The sequence below is a fragment of the Athene noctua genome, chromosome 5, assembly GCF_965140245.1.
Source record: "Athene noctua chromosome 5, bAthNoc1.hap1.1, whole genome shotgun sequence".
Classification (NCBI taxonomy): Eukaryota; Metazoa; Chordata; class Aves; order Strigiformes; family Strigidae; genus Athene; species Athene noctua.
Window position 1 is genome coordinate 34,250,731 of NC_134041.1, and position 19,949 is coordinate 34,270,679.

The following is a 19,949-nucleotide window of genomic DNA, read 5'->3' on the forward strand; positions in this document are numbered from 1 at the left end:
TTCTCCTTGCAAAAAGTGTAAGTCCAAAAGATGAGTGATTGGGAAAGAGCTAACTCATGAAAAGATAATATACTCCAAGGGAAATGGCTGGAAGCTCAGCTACAGGGAGAACCCTTGTCCTCTAAGTGATAAATAGGAAGGCAAGACAACACAAGACAATGACAGCAAAATAGGTTCCTTACTTCATCAAATCCCATCTTGTCAGGATTCTTCGGAGGAACAGAGACATACTGAGAGGGTTCAATGGGAGGACGATCGACTGAAAGAGAGGAAAGATCCCCAGCATCACCCTCATGTACAAGCTGCACTGATATATCTGCATGTGTTTTCATCACTGGGTCTAAAAAGCCCCAAGGAGCTGTGTTTTGATGTCAGTGCAGGAGTGGGTGTAGCAGAAAGCATCCATGTTAAGCCAGCAGTCATGTGCCAGACAAACCGTGTGACAAAGATGAGGTTCTGCAGCATCCCTTCCACATTAAAGATGCATTTTTGCATTTAATATGGGGAAATCAAAGGGTTTTGTGAATGAGGTGGACCTGACTGTGAAGTGATTACAGCCCTGAGTAGAAAAGTAGTGGAAAACGGAAAACTGTGGGTCAAAACAGTAGAGCAGTCAGATCAGGATACAGATTCCCAAGGGGAAGACAGCTCAGCTGCTGGCAGGAAAGCTCTACAAACACGAACTTGGGGATCCCTCATGGCAGGGCACAGCAACTTACTCATAGCCTCAATTAGTGTGTGCACAAAGTTCTCGGTTTCTTCTTGTAGCGTCTGGTGCGATTTCAGGGGCATGGGAAGGAAACCATAGTGTTCACGGTTGCAGATGAACATCTGTACTCCTGGAGATCACAGAAAAACAGAAATTAGAGTCAGGTCTTCTACCAGAGGATTTTGCTGCTCTGTTGCTGCACAGCCACAACCAAACTTACACCAGGACCTCAGTCCCAAGAAGTTCTGCTTCATAAGCAAACAGTTCAAAAATATCACAGTGCCATTTTCTGGTTTATTTGGCTGGCAGCAAGATCTTTCCTATGAAACCAATTCCTACTCACTCCCTAACAGTGGGTATTTTTAACCGCAATCAGTTTTCTCCTAGTAGAGACGGGGGACAGTCCTCTTAGATCAAAGAAAGGGTCTTTTTTTAGGCTTTGCCTTCACGCTATGAAAACAGCAGAGGGCAGAACTGGCCTTCAGGAAAAGCAGTGTCTGATACAGCAGGACTATTGCGGATAACTGGGGAGTACTGCAGAAATCCCCATCCTCAACCCCCCCCCCTTGCACTGCTCAGACCTGGCACCTCACCTGACAATCCCTTCACAGAGCCAGAGCCAACAGCAGGACCAGGTTTTCACCCTCCAAGTATGCCAGTCTCAAGCAATGCAACAGCTGGCACAGGAGCCAAAAGAGCTTCCAAAGGAAAACCAGCAGCAATCCTGGGACATGAGGCCTCTCTTCCCACACAGACTCAGGGCTCAGCAACAGCCTCCAAACCAGGGAAGGGGGGGGGGGAAACAGGGCTCAAAGGTGGGGGAAACACATAGTTTTCAAAGCTTGGGGTGAAGGCAGCCTTAGAGAGGGCAAAACTCAAACCCAGCGTGGCTAGGGGTGATGGAAGCTTTTGTCTGAGCTTTGCGAGGCTTCTCTGTCAGACCACTATAAATAAGGAAGAACTCTTCCAGGGTGGAGGAGCCAAGTCTGATCCTCAGCTTCAACAGCACATGGTTGGTCAAATGTGGGCCCAGGCAGTTCAGATCCCCTGGGTTCACATGGGATGAAGCTGCAAGACATCAGCACAGCTGTGGGGTCTGTTACTAGCCTAGCAAGGGATTCAGTCCGGGTTTTGTAGTCAAGCATCTTTCTGCTTCTGTTTGCTTTGGCTAGAAAATAAAGTCAATATACTTTCACCTGTGCTGGCAAAGGGCTTTGTGGAATATATATGATAACAATCTTGGAAGCGCCAAGTCTTCCACCAAACGTGGTCCTTTCCTCTCCAGGATTAGTTTTTATTGTGCCCTGAAGATTAAGAAAATCCTACAGAGACACCAGCAAGTAGAAAACATGCTTTCAGAAAGAGGCAATAAGGTAACATCCTTCTACTCAAAAGCTTTTCCAATTGCTTCTGCAGTTCTGCAACTGCTTGTTCAAGGAGCTGAATCTGAAGGTGTGAAACAAAGAGAAGAAAGATGCAAAGCCTCTCTCGGGAGCAGATGTCTTTGCAAGGGAGAGACCCACCACTGCTGAGATTGTTCACCAGGCATGTCCCAGCAGCGTGTGATCAGCAAAGCGCTGTTCCCCCTGCACTGACCAAGGGTTTGCTCACTCGCTGTTAGCTATAATGGCAGCAGCAGCACTGGCCCTGGTGTCACATCAGGCACCATACTCTAAAGCTACATCCAGAGAGGCCAAGAGAAAGTATTTCCATTGTTTTTCATTGAGCTCTGGTAAGGCCCTTTATTAATTAACTAGTCTGAAAGCTGCTAGAACCCGTACAAGTGACCAAGCATATTTAAAATAAAAATAAAAATGCAAACCTGCTTTTTTCATCTTTTTTTTTTTTTGTTAAATGAACAAGCACAACCATGCCCCCTCCCTCTAGGAAATAAACACTACCTGGTGTTTTGATGCTTTCATGTATTAATCCCCCTAATCCTTGGTATTTTTAGCAGAGCAGAATTGTCTGCATTAATGACCTCAGTGTTTCTACCATTTTAAGTTCTGCAAGTAAATTGCTGGCTATGCTGCTTGCCAAAACACATTCAGCTGTCAGCTGCAATTTAGGTAAATGGCAGAATAAAAAATACTACCTGCTGACATTAATGGGTTTGGCACTGATCTAATCAACTAATCTTATCTGGCTCACTGATCTCCGTTCTTATCTTCCGCTGGCTTAAACACAGTTAATCTGCATAGATTCATGCCAGTATTTCTGCTCCTTCTGGGATAAAAGCTACTTTAGAATGGTAAAGCTACCTTAAACTGGGGAGGGGGACTCACTCCCTAGTGCTGTTTTTATAATAAAACAAACAATTGCTGCAAGGGACAGAAAAGCTATAGATATTTTTATTATTATTAGCCTCTGTAAGGCAGTCACCAGGATACACATCCATGCCCTAAACCTACAGCAATATTTAGGCAACCTAAACTTCCCTCCCAACTCTGTGACCAGACCTTCCTGCTGGCTGGCTCTAGATCTTCAGAGCCTCAGGCTTAAAGGAAGCTCAGGGGATCTGGCTGGCTAGATGCTACCTTGCGAGTGCAGGGGACTCTACAGAGTCCACCTTTGTCAGTAAAACACCCACACCAACTTTTGTTCTGAGTCAGTACTCCCAACACAGGCCATGTCCTCTCAGCAGAAGTAGGATGGTCTCTTTGGGGCATCACAAAACAGTTGCTTCCAGCAGTAGATTCACTGCTGAAAATCGATGGTTTGATCTGAGATGTTAAGTACAGTACTTGGCCTCGACAAAAGCCAACATCATTTATGACTTCAGTGAAGTAAATTAAATTACTCCAAAAAGAAGATTACCTCAAAGTCCATACATTTTTCACATTTCTGAACTTGGATGTCATCCTTTTACCCTGAGTGACAAAACTCAGCCCAGGACACAAGCCAACAATATGAGCAAGTAAATGGGCCAGATGCCTTTCATGTCATGGGTCAGTCCTGGAAAAAGCTAAAATGTTCTAGGATGGAAGGAAAAAATTATGGGTTTGAATCCCTGAAATATTCCTTAAGTATTTGGAGCTAATGCAATGCAGTTATGACGCTCATTGCATGCCGCATTTCTGGGAGAGCTGTCAGACGGAACAAGTGGGGCAGGTAGATTTGAAGGAGCCCACTTTTCTACCCAGACTTAAACTTCAATTATCCTCTGGAGCCAATATTCTAATGTCCTGACCCTGTAAGTCAAGGCGCCAATGGTGTCCTGCAAGTTCACATCTCACCTCTGCCTCCCAAAGGCTCTAATTTCAGCTCTTGTTGCCTCTCCTCTATCACCCATTTCTCTCATTTGATGCCCCTCATCCTGTCATAGCAGAGTTTTAAAAAGCCTTGCTTAGTCTGCCAATTCAACACCATCTTTTCCAGTGCTGTCAAGAACTTCAAACCAGAAACATCACTAAGAGGAAAGAAAGCTAACAACAGTTGGTGGCTGCTGTGCTGGTCTGTGCTATGCTGGAAAGAGTGGGAAAGGCAGTCTTCTCAGCCCATTTCTTCTGCAGAAACGACTGCCAACAACAAGAAGCAGCTTCACTTCACCTTCTCTCTGCTTGTTGGTCCCCCAAGAACAGCCCTTTCTTCTCACCTTAACTTTGCTTCTTTTACAAACAGAAGACAGGTAACACCAACTGTACATCACTCAGAGGACCCACAAACAACTACTATTTCACCTCAGTAAGACAGCAAACCAGTCGTGAAACTCTCAACAGAAGTGCGCTGCATTGGTACTGCTGAGGTTTGAACAGTCCCTTTTTCCTTATAAGTTCCTAAGCTTTCCCCTTTTCAACACAGCAGGGCAAAGAACAATACAGATGGCCATTACCACCATTTCATTGCCAGGAGCAGATTTCAGCTCCGACACTGCTACATACCGGTCTGCCAGCCAGGACCTTTTGCTGGCAATGGAATACCCAGCAGATCCACTCTCCAAAAATAAACATGACTAACCATCCTCACTGCAAGTACAAGCAGCAGTAGCAGCAGTATCGTGCACTCAGAAACAGTGATTTCTCTGAGACACCTGGAGCTCTCTGCAAACACGAAGAGCCATTCCAGACAGAGGAAGAGGACACTGATGTTGTGACCTGGCCTGAAAGGACCCCCTGTACTTCAAGTCTAACTGAAATCCTCCCACTGTCCATTAGCAACTGATTCCAGTATCATCTGGGATGGTACACATTTTCTCTTTGCTGTGCCCCAAGGATCTCGAGGCAGCTCAGTGTTTGATGGGTTCTCCCAAAGTACCAGTCATACAATGTCAAGTATGCAGAGATTTTACTGCTCACACACCAGCTCTAACCTGATCTTGCCTGCAAGAGATTTACTCTCAGCACCGCCCACAGACTCCACATAATTCCCCTGAAAATTGTACTGATTTTGCTTTCAAAAAAAAGAACAGAATTCCCCTACCTCTCAGACAATTCTTGCTGAGCTGCCATGAAGCCTCATCAGCACTGTGAGTGCTGATGAAACTTGGTTTCTGTTTTCCACAAGGGCTGCTACATTTAAAAAGAGTCTCTTGCCCTCACTCCCTTCATCATGGATCTCCTGGAAGTGGTGACCTTAGATACCTTACCTACAGACTTCAGAATACCTTCCACTCTCACTGCATTCACCTGCATTTACTACTGTCTTGCTGTGACACAAATCAAGGGTAGATGACACACATTTTGTCTCTGAAACACTGCACCCATGCCAAGAATGACTCCCGTGTCCTTTGCGGCTAGTGAACCGCAAAGGATTTTGTGACTCAAAACTGCATTGCCAGCCCCTTGCTGCTGGTTATCCCTAACCAGATCCAAAACAGGAAAGGGAACAGAGTCTTAACTTACCACTGAAGTCAACGCAGGTCTTTTGGCCTGTGAACTTGAAGTTGAGGTCTGCACATCTCTACTAGCGAATCCTGCCCAGCAAAGGCTCCAGACCTACCTGCTTGGCGACTGGAGAAGGCAAAGACCATGATATCATCAAAGCTCCAGGTGTAGTCCTGGTGGGGGGGGTAGAACATCAGCTTGGTGGAGGCCTCTTTCCTCAAGTCAATAAGGAATGTGGAATGAATCATCGGGACAGCAAAACAGCCTGTCCTCTTCCATTCCCGAATCAGGGGATAATCCAAGGTCCTTTTGTAATAGCCCTGCAATCACAATGAAGGGGCTGCTTGTTACAAGAGATTTCTGTTTCATAGATGCTCCTCAGCAAGAGCTCTCACCCTTAGCCCTTAGCCCTCCCCAACAGGGATGGATCGGTTCTCAATTCTCAGATTTTTAAGTTTCTCCCATTTGCAAAGGCCTCAGTCAAGTATTTAGAAACAATCTCCACCCTAAAAGTTAAAGCTTGACCTTCTCTTTCCTTTTTAGCAGCTATTGGAAATCCAAGCCTTTCCACTGCAAAATTCCCTTTCAATAGAGCTTCAAGCCTTGGACTATCTTCTCCTGGCTCTTCAAACACCTTTTTTTGCACATAGACTCTCAGGTTTGATCCTAGAAGATGCTAGGCATCCGTGACATCCTCCGTGTTCCACACACACAAAAGACTTCACAGAACAGGACCTGCAAATTATTTCTGACCGTGACTTTAAAAATAATCAATTGCTTTACTGCAGCAAAGGCAACATCTCAGTCTCCATCAGCTGTGCAAAAATCCCTACTTCCTCCATCCCAAGGCAAGCAGGTTTAATGCTCCTGAGCACTTTAGTCAGCTCATTTCTCTGCCACCATGGGCTTTGCTAGCCTTCCAGCACTGAGGGTGCCACACCCCGCACTGTGCGGCTCATGGCTGGTTTTGCACGTGTAATATGTCTAAATCTATTGGAAATAAATACACTGAATTCCTCCAGAATGAAAGTCCTAATGCACCAATTAGACATCCAGGCACTGTTAACAGTTGGATCCAGAGCAGATTCTGGTCTTTACAGAAATGATGAGTCACTAAAATAAGTTAAAAATACTTTTACGTTATATTTTCCATAGGCATCCTCGCAATAACTGAGCAAATCACTGTAGAACCAGTTTATCCTGGTTTTGTGTAGAAGCATGGTGTGGTACGTTTATGTATCTTTAGGTATTTTATGTATAAAAAATGACTGTTTATGTACATGTCAATCCTCCCCTCTACACTTCGAGCCTCACAGTATGGTCAGAAGGTATCTCAAAAACAATCAGTCTGATTTTCATGACAAGGAGTGAGTAGGCAGAGACCTTACTAGCATTCCCTCTGAAGGAAGGGTTAAGACATTCAACCTTTAATATACATCGAGAATGCCCACAGGTAAAAAATGCTGGAAACTAGTCTTTCCTCCTCCAGTCACACTGTGGGGTTTGGGGGCTTTTCACTGCTCATAAATCCCATATAGTCAAGAAAGACTCCAACTTGTCAGCACTGTTGCCATGCTCTCCTAAGGTTATAGCTTCATGACTACTAAATGTCAAGCTGTCTGGAGCTGGGTTTGGCTTGCTGTTGCTCGGCACCGGAGGCCACATTTCAGGGTGTGCTCCAGCTGTTACTCCCTCCCTAAGACCCCAGGGAGAGCAAGGCTTAGAGCGTGAAGCTGTGGGACTCTGAGAAACAACCAGCAGCAACTAAGAAAAAAACCCTAAAGTGGGAACTTTCCTTTTCACTTGAGCAGCTTTCTTCACCAAATTCTGCAAGATGCATTTGCTGCTAGGTTTTTTCCCCTCTCCTTTCCTCAGCTAATGCTGGTAATGATGGAAATTTACTACCATAGAGGCAACACCAGGGGCCAGGGCTGAGGCTGGTGCACACAGGCTGAGATCCACTTCAGGCTGTGGAGCACCACTGATTTACATCAGCGGAAAACCTGTCTCAGGACTTAAACTTAAAAACTTAAAGGACAATACCTTTGCTATGAAGTTTATGTCTCCATTTTAAAACAAAAACAAATAAACACCCACCCACCCCTTTTCTTATCTATATATTTACTTCCCAAGAATCTTGAAAGTTCAGGATCTTTTCCTGCTATTTTTACTCAATTAGTTTGAACTGTGGAACTCCTGGCCATAAAATCATGCTAGTGCCAAAGAAAAAAAAAAAAAAAAGGATTCAGATAGTGATTTCTGTAAAAGAAAAATAAATCCCTCAGAGCTTTAAAGATAAAGACCTTCCTCAAGAAATCCTAGAGAAGGAAATTGCCAAAGGATACAAAAATATTTTGGGAAAGTATCACTCATTCACTAGTTTGCCAACTATTCTATTCCCTAGGCATCTGCTACAAACCACTGCTATCTGATGGACCTTTGGTCCAACCCAGTAGAGTTGTTATGTTTTCACTCTGCCTGTAGTCCCTCCTTGTGTCCTTGATATCACTGGGAAAGAATAATGATGTTTTACACCAGAAGAAGTGGGAAATGGAGTTTGGTCTTTGTTTAACTCCAGCAGTGACAACGATAATTAGTATCTGCTTAGTTCTCTGGAAAAAAGCAAGAGGGTAGGGATGGGCAGGACTGTGGAGCCTCCCTAATGTACTCATATTCACATGCCCCAGGGAAGCTCAAAGATGTATGTGCAGCTCAGGCTTAAACACATCTGTCTATGTAGCAGAGCAAGCTTGTCTTTACAAAGAAGGAAAGGCAAGACTCAGGGATGGAAGGAAAATGGAAATCCTGAAGCTTTCCAGGGCAAAGGTGGGCAAAAAGGGAAAATTTTCAAGAGAACAAAAAAACCTCTTGCTATTCTAGGAGACATGCAGCTTAGGATTCTGCCTCCCCAAAGGACAAGACACACGCCAGCAGCAGACTGTAGAACAGGTCAAAAAGCTGATCTCAGTAATGAAGCTTACCTGGGAGAAAAAAAATCATTAACTGTAGTCCTCGTTTCAGCTTGAACATCTTGGAAAGCCCATCTAGAGCTTAGTCAAGAACATTTCAAAGGAGAAGAGTGAAAAAAGGCAAAAAATGACTGTGACAATAGACCTTCCCCTCTATACATTTGATTCTCTTACTGAAATCCTTTCATGGACAAAGTGACTGTACTGGGTTTGGCTGGGATGGAGTTAAGTTTCTTCACAGCAGCCCATACATGACTGGTGACCAAACCAGTGCTGATTAACACACCGATGTTTTAGCTGCTGAACAGTGCGTGCGTAGCATCAAGACCACCTCTGCTTCTCACTCTGCCCTCCCACAGTGAGCAGGCCAGGAGTGGGCAAGAGGCTGGGAGAGGACACAGCCGGGACAGCTGACCCAAACTGACCAAGGTGATCTTCCACAGCATATAACATCATGCTCAGCAACAGCACTGGGTGGTTTTTCCAAAACAACCGGTGTTCAGGGAATGGCTGGGCATCTGCCTCCTGGTGGTGAGTGACTGTTTTGCATCACTTGTTCGTTTGGGGTTTTTTTCTCCCCCTTCAGCTATTAAACTGCCTTTATCTCAATTCATGAGTTGCTTTTGGGTTTGAGTTTGGGGTTTTGTTCTGCTTTTTCCTTTCGAATTTTCTCCCCCATCCCACTGGGCAGGGGCAAGCAAGTGACTGGGTGGGGGGCTTACCTACCAGCCAGGGTCAACACACCACAGTGATGTGAATCAACTTGTAAAGTAATAGCTCAACCTTGTTCTGGCTCTAAAAATGCTGCTATTTCTACTACACAACATTTTTCTATCGGATACTTTCTGCAGGATATGTGATTTTAGAAAGTAACATGAAACTAATTTCTAGGCTCAGCACTTCTGTCCTTTACACCCAGTACCCTTTCCATACACACTTCAGCACACATGCACACACACTCCGTATGAGGCAAAGGGTGTTGCCCCACTACAAAAATCTTGTTTGTGCGTCAGAAAAATAAACAATGGAGAGCTGTAGAAAGAAAAGCAAATTCAGATTAGCACTGCTATACAGGAAAGCTACTCTCAAATTAGGTATCAAAGAGTTTTAAGGCCATTACACAAACATATGGAACCACCTCACATAAATTCTGGTGCGTGTATCAGTATTTTTTATGCAGTTAGTGCGACTGTATCACTTCCCAGGACTTTTGGCTAAGCAAGCTCAGCTTACTCCAGATTCAGCTTTTTCAGCTGAGCAATCTTAGACACAGAAGCAAGTTTCAACTATATGCCTGCACACATGATGCAGAGCATGTCTGCTTTACTCATAACTACAGCTCGGTCAGAAAACAAAGCCTGAAAAACATTTATAGTCTGCAGTGTCCTCTCTACCCTTATAGGGAGTCTACAGACTCCCTATAAACACATGGACCTTTCCCAAAGATACCCACTCTAGATTGCCACTGAGAGAGGTACAAGCTGAGATGACTGCATGACAAACACTATACTCTCTACACACTAACATCACCTCTGCATGCCTCAGGAGGTGGAAGAAGGACACTACAAAAGCAGATGGGAAAGCCCAAGGAACAGAAACAATGTCCACTGCTTCACAGACCCAAGGCGGGAGGCCTTTGAAAACACAGCTCGCACAATCCCCCAGCACCATTTCCCCGGTCACTTGCCTGGGGGGTGATGCCACACCAGAAATTAGAGTAGAGAGAGCGAGACTCCAGCATTGGTGCCACCAATGTCTTGTTTTCAGCTATCATCAGATTCAGTGTTTGTGGGTTGGTCAGTAAATTATCTGCATCAATAAACTAGAGAAGGAAAAGGGGAAGAGAAAAAGAAATCTGTTATTAGCTGGAACAATATGCTTTCCCTGATGCTTTCTTGGGAACAAGGTAGCCAGAGGTATGTGGTTATCACATAGATGGTGGCTTTGATACCCTAGGACACTTGGCTGTTATGGATGAACACCAAGGTGGCTGCCCCTGCACCGAAGCCATAGGTTGGGAAAACATGCAGAGCTTCTCTCTGGCTCCACAAAAAAGTTACTCCAGCACAGGGGCAAGGGAGTCACAAGGGAAAATAACATTGCTGAAAATTCAGGGCAGGTTTATTCTTTGAAGAAGATCAAGGAGAACTCTTAAAAACTAGCCTCATGCCTTGTTCAGAGGCTGGGACCACCACCATTAACGGCTGCTGTGGTGACGAAAGGCATGCAGCTTTCCACAACTGTTCTGCAGAACTATTTTCCTTACATTTCATCAACAACAGGCGGGGTTTCAATCTAGGGGACCCTCGCAGGTACCCATCCACCACTGGGACTATATTAAACCCTGACTCCTGTGGAGAAAGCCTTACCGGGGACTTACCTCCCTGGCTGCAAAGCTTCTTGTTCATCAGACTAAGAAATGACACACAGCATCTCACTGCAGCAAGCTTTTGTCTTTAGATGGGGAAGAAGCTTTCTGGCACCCCCAAGTATCAGCGTGACTACCTGAAAAGCTTTTGCCTGAGGACAGTGAATAAATCAAACTTTGTATTTACCAGGATGTAGTCTGACCACTTCTCTCGTGCAGCACGCAGGGCAGCCTGGCGGAGTTTCATCACATGAGTGAATCGGGAGCTTGGCCAATGTTTTGGCCCAATTTCTTCTGGGTAAGACCTAGCAATAAAAAAAAGTGACTGCAACCGATCTCTGGGTTCTACTGCACTAGTCAAAAAAAGAAAATAAAAAGAGAGTTCCCTTACTGCCTTCTTTCCAAAAGAAAAACAGAGTCACCTTAGGCAACCCAGGAGAGGTTTTGAGGGAGAACGATTCCAAGTTTCATGCTGGCATGTGTACACAGGGCACTGGAGAACAAGCAGTGCTGCAGCATTTCCTGCTGACCCAGCGGCCGCAAGCAAATCAGCACTATCAAAACCAGGAGTTTCTTCTGAAGCGGCAGGCCTTCACCTGATGTAAGCAGAGGTTACCCCACTACAATGAACTGGAGCAGATTTACCTCATCTGACCCTCTGAAAGTCATCTATCCTCTAGGCTTTAAGTTTAAGACTGTAAATGCAGCCTCCTTAAGCCCAGTAGAATCAACAAAGCTGAGGATGTGAAGATGAAGGCAATTTAGATTCCCTCGGGGTATGGACATTGTTAGTAACTGTTAACACATCCCTGTAACAGTTCTTAAACCTACAAACACCCAATACCCAACCCCATGAGCCCAGTCATGTGAGCAAAATTATGTACATGTCTGTTTTCAGGATTGGGTCCAGAAGTAAATGCTTTGTAACAATGATGGAAGGAAATACAGGGACAAACCCCTATGTGGAATAAAAATTCAGGACTTTGAAACAGTGCCAACATAAACCAGTGAAGGAGCTAAGGATTTCAAAAACCTTTTACAGAACTTAAAAAACCTAAATTTGACAGGATTAAGAAACCCCAATTCCAATGAAAGGATTAAATAAGTCAATAAAACAAGCATCCCTGTGGGTTTGTACCACAAATGCCCCACCACTGCACAGAGGAGTTTGAAAGTAAAAGCAAGCCTAAGAAAGGGGAAACTGATGTACTTTTCCCTGATGGAAGAAAAAGAAAACAGAACAGAACAAGGAACAGCTGATCTTAAAAAAAAAAAAGCAATAAAAACCCAACACACCTAACATCATATTTCAAATGAATGATCTTGCAAGTCATGCAAAGGCATAATATACTGAATTAAGTCTAGTTCTCTGGCTCAGAACTTACTGAATATTTGATGTCTCGGACAGAACTTTCATAGACACTGTGGGAATGGGATATGATTTCTGTGCTTCCTTGCAAATAAAGAACGACAGTTTTTATTCCCTGTAGCTTTTAATGTGATTTGTTTACTAGGCAAAGAGAGCAGCTGCAGATGCCAAATACTGAATGGAAAATACTTTCTTTTCCCAAGTTCTGTGTGAGCTGCTTCACTTAAGTCAGAGATGTTTTTATGGACTCCATAAGACACAATTTTAATGGGATAGTCATGTCCCACTGCCCTCCAAAAACCCCACATTTTAATGCTTGGACATTGAACACATCTCCTGATTTGAAAACAGAAAACCTAGAACATTTGACACATACAGAAAACAGCTTTGGCTAGCCCCTGACTGCAGTACTCACTGGGGGTCTTCCATTGGCCTCCACTCCACATCGTGGTACAGGTTCTGCACGTTCTTCAGCCACTCTCTAAGAATTGCTGTGGTGTTATCAACATTGTGGTCAGTGGCTGCCCTGGGAAAATGAGAGGACAAAGAGCCCAGTTAACACAAGATTTTGGTCCTTTGCTTCTTCCCAGCTGGTAAACGAGTCAAACAGAGGCAAAACCTATTTCTTACAAGTGCATCCAGCTCCCAGCAGAACTCAGAGCAGCTCCACAGATGTGTAAGCCCTTGCTAAGCCACACAGCAGAGTTCCACTTCCCCACAAAGACAGAGCACCCCCTTAACACAGGCATGCTCGCACACCATTCCCCTCTCACACACCCCCCACCTCACAGGAATTACAGCAGCTTTGGCACCAAGCGGATAGAGGACTGAACTCTGCTCAGTTCACTCACTGGAAAAGGCAAGACAGGCCACTTCAAGGTGAATGGCCTATGGTAAGCCAACCATGAAGGTTCTGTTTCTTGAATAACCAGAATTTGGCTCTGCTTGCTGGCTTGTCCTGTAAGCCCACTGTTTAAACTGCACAGCCTGGCTGCCTCACCCTATGGCCTGGGAATCACTCGTGCCGGGATCAGGGGTTCTTGCTAAGACACAGAGAGGAGCCCCCAATAACAATGGAGGGAAGGACCACCTCACTGGCTGCACTACAGCATGGATAATTATAGCCACAGCCTAGAAAGCCACTTGCCTCCAATTTGCACCCCACCATTAGCACAGCCCCTCACAACTGCCCTGTGTATGGAGGTGGTGGGGCAGGCAGGGATGCTTGGCATACACCAGCATCAGTATCAGACCTCCTTCCCCCCACCTGATGACAGCCAGCAAGCAGTGAGGCAGGAGCTCTGGGAGAGGCAGCCTGCTTTCTTACTGCTCCCTGACACAGAGGTTACAAGCTTCTGAAAACAGATGAGAACTTTTGCAGATGCTATGTTCTGTGAAAACACTGTAATAGCACTCAGTCTTGAACAGTGAGGTGGGAGAAACCCTCCTTCTCCCTCTATGGCCTCCGCCATCCCCCCTGAAAGCAGCATCTCAAGAATGTTTATTTCCTTGGGGTTGAGTAGCATAGCTGCACAAACCAGAACAGGATGCACAGATCCACATCTCTGACAGCAATTGGGAGCGTTTCCACACAAAGGAGCCACATGCTCATCTCCATCTGGGATCTTCAAGCTTTCGAGTTACATGGCAAGTGAGCCAAGTTGCATCCCAGCTGCTCCCTCCTAGCATGCGTTTCCCTGGGACCAGGACTTTGCACATCCAACCCCTGGCCGCTCATATGGTCATGGCAGATCCCACTGCAAAGTCCCTTGAGATAAAGGGCTGTGCTTGTTTTTCCTGGCCAGAAGGCAGGAAAGCACAGCTCTGTGGTAGCACATGGTTTGTGCAGCCACAGTTCAGCAAGCTGCACTGAGAATTTACAATCCCTTTATATTCCTCTGGGAGTATAAACACTCCAAAAGGTCCCACAGAGCAAAGTTGTTGTGAAACAGGAGTGCACTTAACACACCTCTAAGGGGAGGGTGCTGGAAGGCCACGCTAAGCCCTCATCAACTGTTGTAAACTGCCTTTTGACCTCCATCTCCAGAGGACCTGTACTTAGGGGAAGGCACACAGAAGGGAGAAAGAAGGCACATCCCAAACCCCAGAGCTACTCCAAGCTATTTCAGGAAAATACCTCTACCCCAAGTCATCATATGATCCTCCAGATGAGAGTCAGGGCATGAACCCTTTCTAGTTCATGAAACCAGAAGATATAATTCCCATAGGGTTTAGCCTGTTTTAAATTAAAATAGAATCAAGAATTCAGATTTTAAGTTTATTTATAATCAGAACAACACAATCACTTAAGGACAGGAAGTTTATTAGTTGAATATTCATTCCTGTCTATTAAAACAATAAATAATGAAAGTTCAACAAGTGGATAGAAGCTGGTTTCTTTGCTATTAACTGCTCTCCTATGACAGAGCAAGGCTGGTTTTAGTCATACTTCAGGGTTTGTTTTTAACCAAGATACTGGGTCAGACTGCACTGTAGATCTAGTTTGTACGGGTTTAACTGGACTAAACCAGCCACAGTGCTGACTTCGTAGAACAGACTAAGTCAAATTTGCTTCGTGTACTTTATGGATTGCAGCTCCTCCACTCAAGCCCCTGTTTTAGCACACTTGCTCGGGACTCCCACAGTCACTGCGCATTTCACCAGTCTTGTTCTGCTTTCCTCCCACACTCCAGCTTCACAGTCAGTGAACAACAGCTCCAAAATTCTTAAAATATCAGAGAACTGTGAGAACAGTTTTATGGTCATCACTGGAGTTGCAGTGGCACCAAGCAGCTCCTGCTGTATGGTGGGACCATACTGCAATTAGGCATCACATAAACCAAGTGAAGATGATGGTGGCCATCCTGAAGAACATCAGAGTCCATCTTACACCATACTCTTTGCCAGGTCCAAACTAGTCTTAAGGATCCTACAAACCACAGCAAGCATACAACTCCCACAGAGTCAGGTCCATGGGCCCATTTCCCTCAGCAAGACTCATCCCAGTCCTTCTAACCTCACGTAAGATCAGTAGGGACACGTGGAGTGGTTTGCTATGGTCTAGGGTGGGAAAGGGGAAACTTCAGCTGTGTGCACATCAAATTAGTCTTGGTGTTATGCTGGCTGCTCCCTTGTCTCAGCCAGGAGATTTTTCTCCATTCAGCTTTGCATGCACACAAGCCCAAAACGTATTAGTGGGGGAGATGTTTGCAGGGATGTGCAATGGAAACCCTAAGTTCACAAATGAAACACAATTTCCTTGACAAAAAAGAAGTAAAAACATAGAGTCATTCAATCTCAGAGAAATTTATTGACATGATGAAAGGCTGTTTCCTCAATTGCTCAGAGTTGCTTCATGAAGCCCAGAACTTTGACTAGCAGAAGAAACCTTGAAGTTGAAAGACAGTGGTTGACAGAGTTACTGTAGCTCTGCCCTCTAAAGCCAGCTGCACCCAATAGCTAGCCCTTCTTTGCTTTCCCATGCTAGACAAGGGGGCTGAAGGATGCTCTTCCTGTCATGTCTTTGTCTCCAGCTCCTGTACAGTCAGACCACACAAGTTCTACTGCATGGACACACCACCATCCTGAGAGAAGGGCACAGCACACCAAAGACTGCTCCTACCTGATCTTGCCCTCCGCTGAGGGCTGCCTATGGAAAAGAGCTTCACAACAGTCAATCAGATCTCCCACACTTGGGGTTCTCCACCCTGCTCCTGGTAGGGCAGCAGGCCCTTAAGAGAATTCACCCCTGAAGACCCAAACATCTAACATCCTCCAGACAGACACGAGACACATGAAGGTGAAGGTGATTGCTGGAGCAATCTCTTGATCTTCTACTGCTAGAAGAAAAAATGGCATTTTACTGCCCAGGCTGTAATGGCGTTATGAAGAAGGTAAATTCACATCCCAGTGATGAGACACTGAGACAAAGCTCTGGAACAAAGGATGGACTGCTGTCTCCAGAACTATTCACCCTGCACCATTTCTAAGCCCAAAAGTTCTCAAAGGCAATAAAGTTTGTCATGCCCTGGATGAAACACGCCCTATGACTAGCAATTTGGCAAACCTTTGTTTTTCCAGCTTTAAGCCTCAAAAAATAACTCAACCAAAAAAAAAAACCTGAACAACCCAAGCCATTCCCAAAAGTGATTATCATTATCTGTTTCAAAATGACTAAAATTTAAGATCAAACAAAATCAGCACTTACTGTTATTGTAATATCTGAACCAGTCCACCTATCCCCCCTGAAAATAAGAGCAGCTATGGAGTTTGCAATATCACTGTATGAATAAACAGATACATACTTCCCCCCCCCCTTTTTTTTTTTTTTTAGATGACACCCCTTCCACAAGAAAAACAGGCAAATAAAAATGTGAGTAGGACTTCCCACTGGCAGCAAGAGCTCCTCAAGCCATAAGAGGCATGTCAGGATATTCCCCATTGTAACTATTTCTTCTGTAAGAAACAGTTTGTAGGACTTCAAGAAGCTGAATACACAGTTAAAATTCAGTGTTCTAACTCAGATGGATGGATCTGGTGGACACTGTTCATTCTTAATCCATTTTCAAGATGCTAAGGCCATCTCTGCTGCAGAAACCACCACCACCACTGGTGGTATGTTGCCTATGGTGCATATCTTCCCAGTTCTGGAAAAAATGACTGTCCTTTCCCTGGGTGATGACAATTAGGAAGGGTTGAGACACATGGAAAGAATAGCCGATGCTCATGCCATGTCTGGTACAGTGAGACAAGGCCATGCGATGAGACTGTTCCTGTGATAAACTGATGGTAAGGTGACATCCCATGGAAGATGCTGTGCTGGCAGTGTCCTGTGCTAGTTCCTCTTGGAAAAGGCCTACAGTACATGAGGTAAAGCAGTAACTCCAATACCTGCAGAAAAGCAATTTCAGTCTGCCCAAACTCCCCCTACAACAGTGCTAGTGGAGAGGGGCAGCACAGACCAACATGTCTTCTTTGCACATCCTACAAGTAAGTTTGATGGTGAGAGCATGCCACATGAGATGTTATCACTCTCCTCACTTGTCTGTCCTGGAAAAGTGTTTTTACTACATCCTCTGATCCTTATTGGTCCATGGTATGCATCTCATACAGTGAAGAGATCACCTTAACTCCGCTTAGCTCCCCAAGAACACAGCTTCGGAGTCCACATGGCCCTTAGACTGAGGCAGTGCATAGATTTTTTTTTTTTCTGTATTTTTTGAAGGCAGGTTAGTGAGCACAGTGCTATTATTTGAGTTTGAGTCTATCAGCATTATTCTTGGCCTGGCGTCAAGTTCAAATCATGTTTTTTAGGGGATCAGTCTAAAATACTTGTGCAGTCAAGATGAAGCAGGAGCTACAGGAAGATGTGCTAAGTGCAAGGTCACAGCAAGAGGAGAGGTGAGCTGCCTGGCAAAGAGTACAATTCTAACCTGTCATTCTCCAACGTCTCATCATCTTCATGGCCTCATCATCTTCATGGCTCTCTGCTTGACTTGCTCATGCCTGCTAACATCTTTCTTTACCTAGGGGGCTCAAAACCAGAGATGGTATTCCAGATATGATTCAACAAGTACCTAGCAAAAAGGGAATAACCCCTCCCCTTGATCTCCTGGCTTACTTCTGTTCATGCTGCCCAGGATGCAGTTGACTTTTGCTACCAGGGCATACCACTGGCTCACATTCAGGTTTCTGTCTGCCACAGATCCACAAGACCCCTGAGGCCTTTCCAGCAGAGCTGCTCCCCAGCCTACACCACTGCAAAGGGTTCTTCCCCCTACCCCGGGTGCAGAACCTGTGGAACTACAAGAGATTCCCTGCAAGCAATTCTCAATCCAAAACCAACACACTCTGCCTGAAACTAGTAATTCAGGGAAAAAAGACTTTAACAGCAGGTTTCTCTCAAAAGGGACAAGTTACATCAATGCCGTTTTCACTAAAAAGAAGGCAACTTCATGGTTGAGAGTTGATTAACAATGTCTAGAATTTAACTAAAGAAAAAAGGTCTCCTGCAAGATTTACAACCTAAAGCCTTTGTGACACAAACAGGAAAGACTGCTGGAGTGACAAGAAGAATGAAAACAAAAAAAGTAACTCCTGCCACTCTTTTCAGAAAACAAAGTGTAATAAATTAAACTGGAAGAGACCTCCAGATGGACACTCCTATTCCAGTAACATAGCAGCTTTTTCCACTCAGATTTAAACCCATTTCTAAATTTTAGAAAAGTTTGAGTGCAAATGTTCATATAGGGGCTTATGTCAGCATAACTATAACCACTTCAGTATTTACTTTGGCTTTAACCAGTAGTCTTACCATGGACACAAGCCCTCATTGTCCATGCCCAGCAAAGTACCCCCTCCCAGAAAAACGCAAAGTACCATGAACAGTGGAAAAGTGAGTGAAACATTAAGCATATGCTGTTTTAATTAAGTAACGTGTGAGTAGCAGCATACAAGGAAAACTGCCCCTTTTACAAAGTTTGTGGTTTTAGATTGATAATGTCTCCTTAAACTATGTTTGCAAGAAGGAGTTAATTTAGGATTTGATGGGTATCCTCCCCTTCTCCTCCCCAAAAAAGGAAAAAAATAAATAAAAATCACCCTTTTTAACTTCTTCACATGCTAGCCTGCTCTCCCAAGCTATTTACAGTTTATTTACCTCAGGCACCAGGTCAGAGGAGAAAATTTTCACCTTTACCATCTGTATAGGAAAAGTACTACAGGACAAAACCAACACTGTGTGCCTCTGGCTTGCCAGAGTACAGGTCACATTCTAACACATGTTGTGGAAACCCTATGGCCAAGGCCTTGCAGTAATTTTCATACTGAATTTAACATTTACCAACTCTTCCCTTTGGTAAACAGGTAGGGAGGAAGGGCTTCGAACTAAGTACTTCATATTCAGGAAGTGTATGCTGCAAAGCAGAGTCAGAACTGGAGGCAGCTAGCTTTCAAATATGAAAGCTCTAAGGAGGATCCTTTCCCTTTCTGTCAATGTTTTGAAGACTGTGGGGCTTGATGAGGGTGTTAGGTTCTCCCTTTACTGCCATCAGAGCCAAACTCCAACACTCAGGTTGAAGTAGGTCCTTCCCATTTACCTGCCAAGCACAACCCACAGATGACAGTGGTCAGAAAGCTGCTGCTGATAGTGGGGCTGCACTGAGAATGGCTCGCATGAAGAGGATGTTCATAGCTTTCCAGGGTTCCTGCTGCTTCTGCACACTGCAGGACTGAGTTGGGCGTGTAACTAACTCCCAGGAAAAGCCAGAGATAGCCATTTTAGCTGTCTGCCTTGGTTCCTCTCTGCCTACAGCCAGGGACTCAATTTGCCCACAAGGTGATGTAGTCCAATATTGAATTCCACTGAAACAAGAGCCATAGGTTGGCCACATGCCCTAAACCCACAGAGTCTCATCCAAAGAGAAGCCTAAAGTCAATGGAAAGCCTGTTAGTAGACCATGCCTAGCAACTGTAGCATAGAAACTGGTGTCAAAACCACCAGTAGCTCACCTTGGCCACCTTCCACAGAACAGAGCAACAAAGTGTTCAGAGAGAAGTTAAGTCTCAAAACAGTGATGGAGGAAGCCTATTTCTGTATGCTGTGTTCCACAACTGTGCTAGCAGAGGTGCCCAAATACTCAGGTTGGACCCTGAACCCTTCCATGCCCTCACACATTTGAGGCAGTGAGACAGAATGGGAAATATTTCACCT

General features: G+C 44.8%; 1 protein-coding gene across 2 annotated transcripts in view; it reads right to left on the bottom strand.

Moving 5' to 3' along the window:
* COLGALT2 (collagen beta(1-O)galactosyltransferase 2) overlaps nt 1-19,949 on the bottom strand; it is a 63,247-nt gene that overhangs the window by 7,964 nt on the left and 35,334 nt on the right. For both annotated transcript variants that reach the window (XR_012633766.1, XM_074908300.1), the window contains exons 2-7: nt 12,654-12,764; nt 11,057-11,174; nt 10,189-10,323; nt 5,648-5,852; nt 720-839; nt 183-259 (exon numbers count right to left, since the gene is read on the bottom strand). Coding sequence is in view for 1 of the 2 variants with exons in the window: in XM_074908300.1 (XP_074764401.1) it covers nt 183-259; nt 720-839; nt 5,648-5,852; nt 10,189-10,323; nt 11,057-11,174; nt 12,654-12,764 (766 nt within the window). In the remaining variant the exon portion in view is untranslated. The remainder of the gene's footprint in view (nt 1-182; nt 260-719; nt 840-5,647; nt 5,853-10,188; nt 10,324-11,056; nt 11,175-12,653; nt 12,765-19,949) is intronic.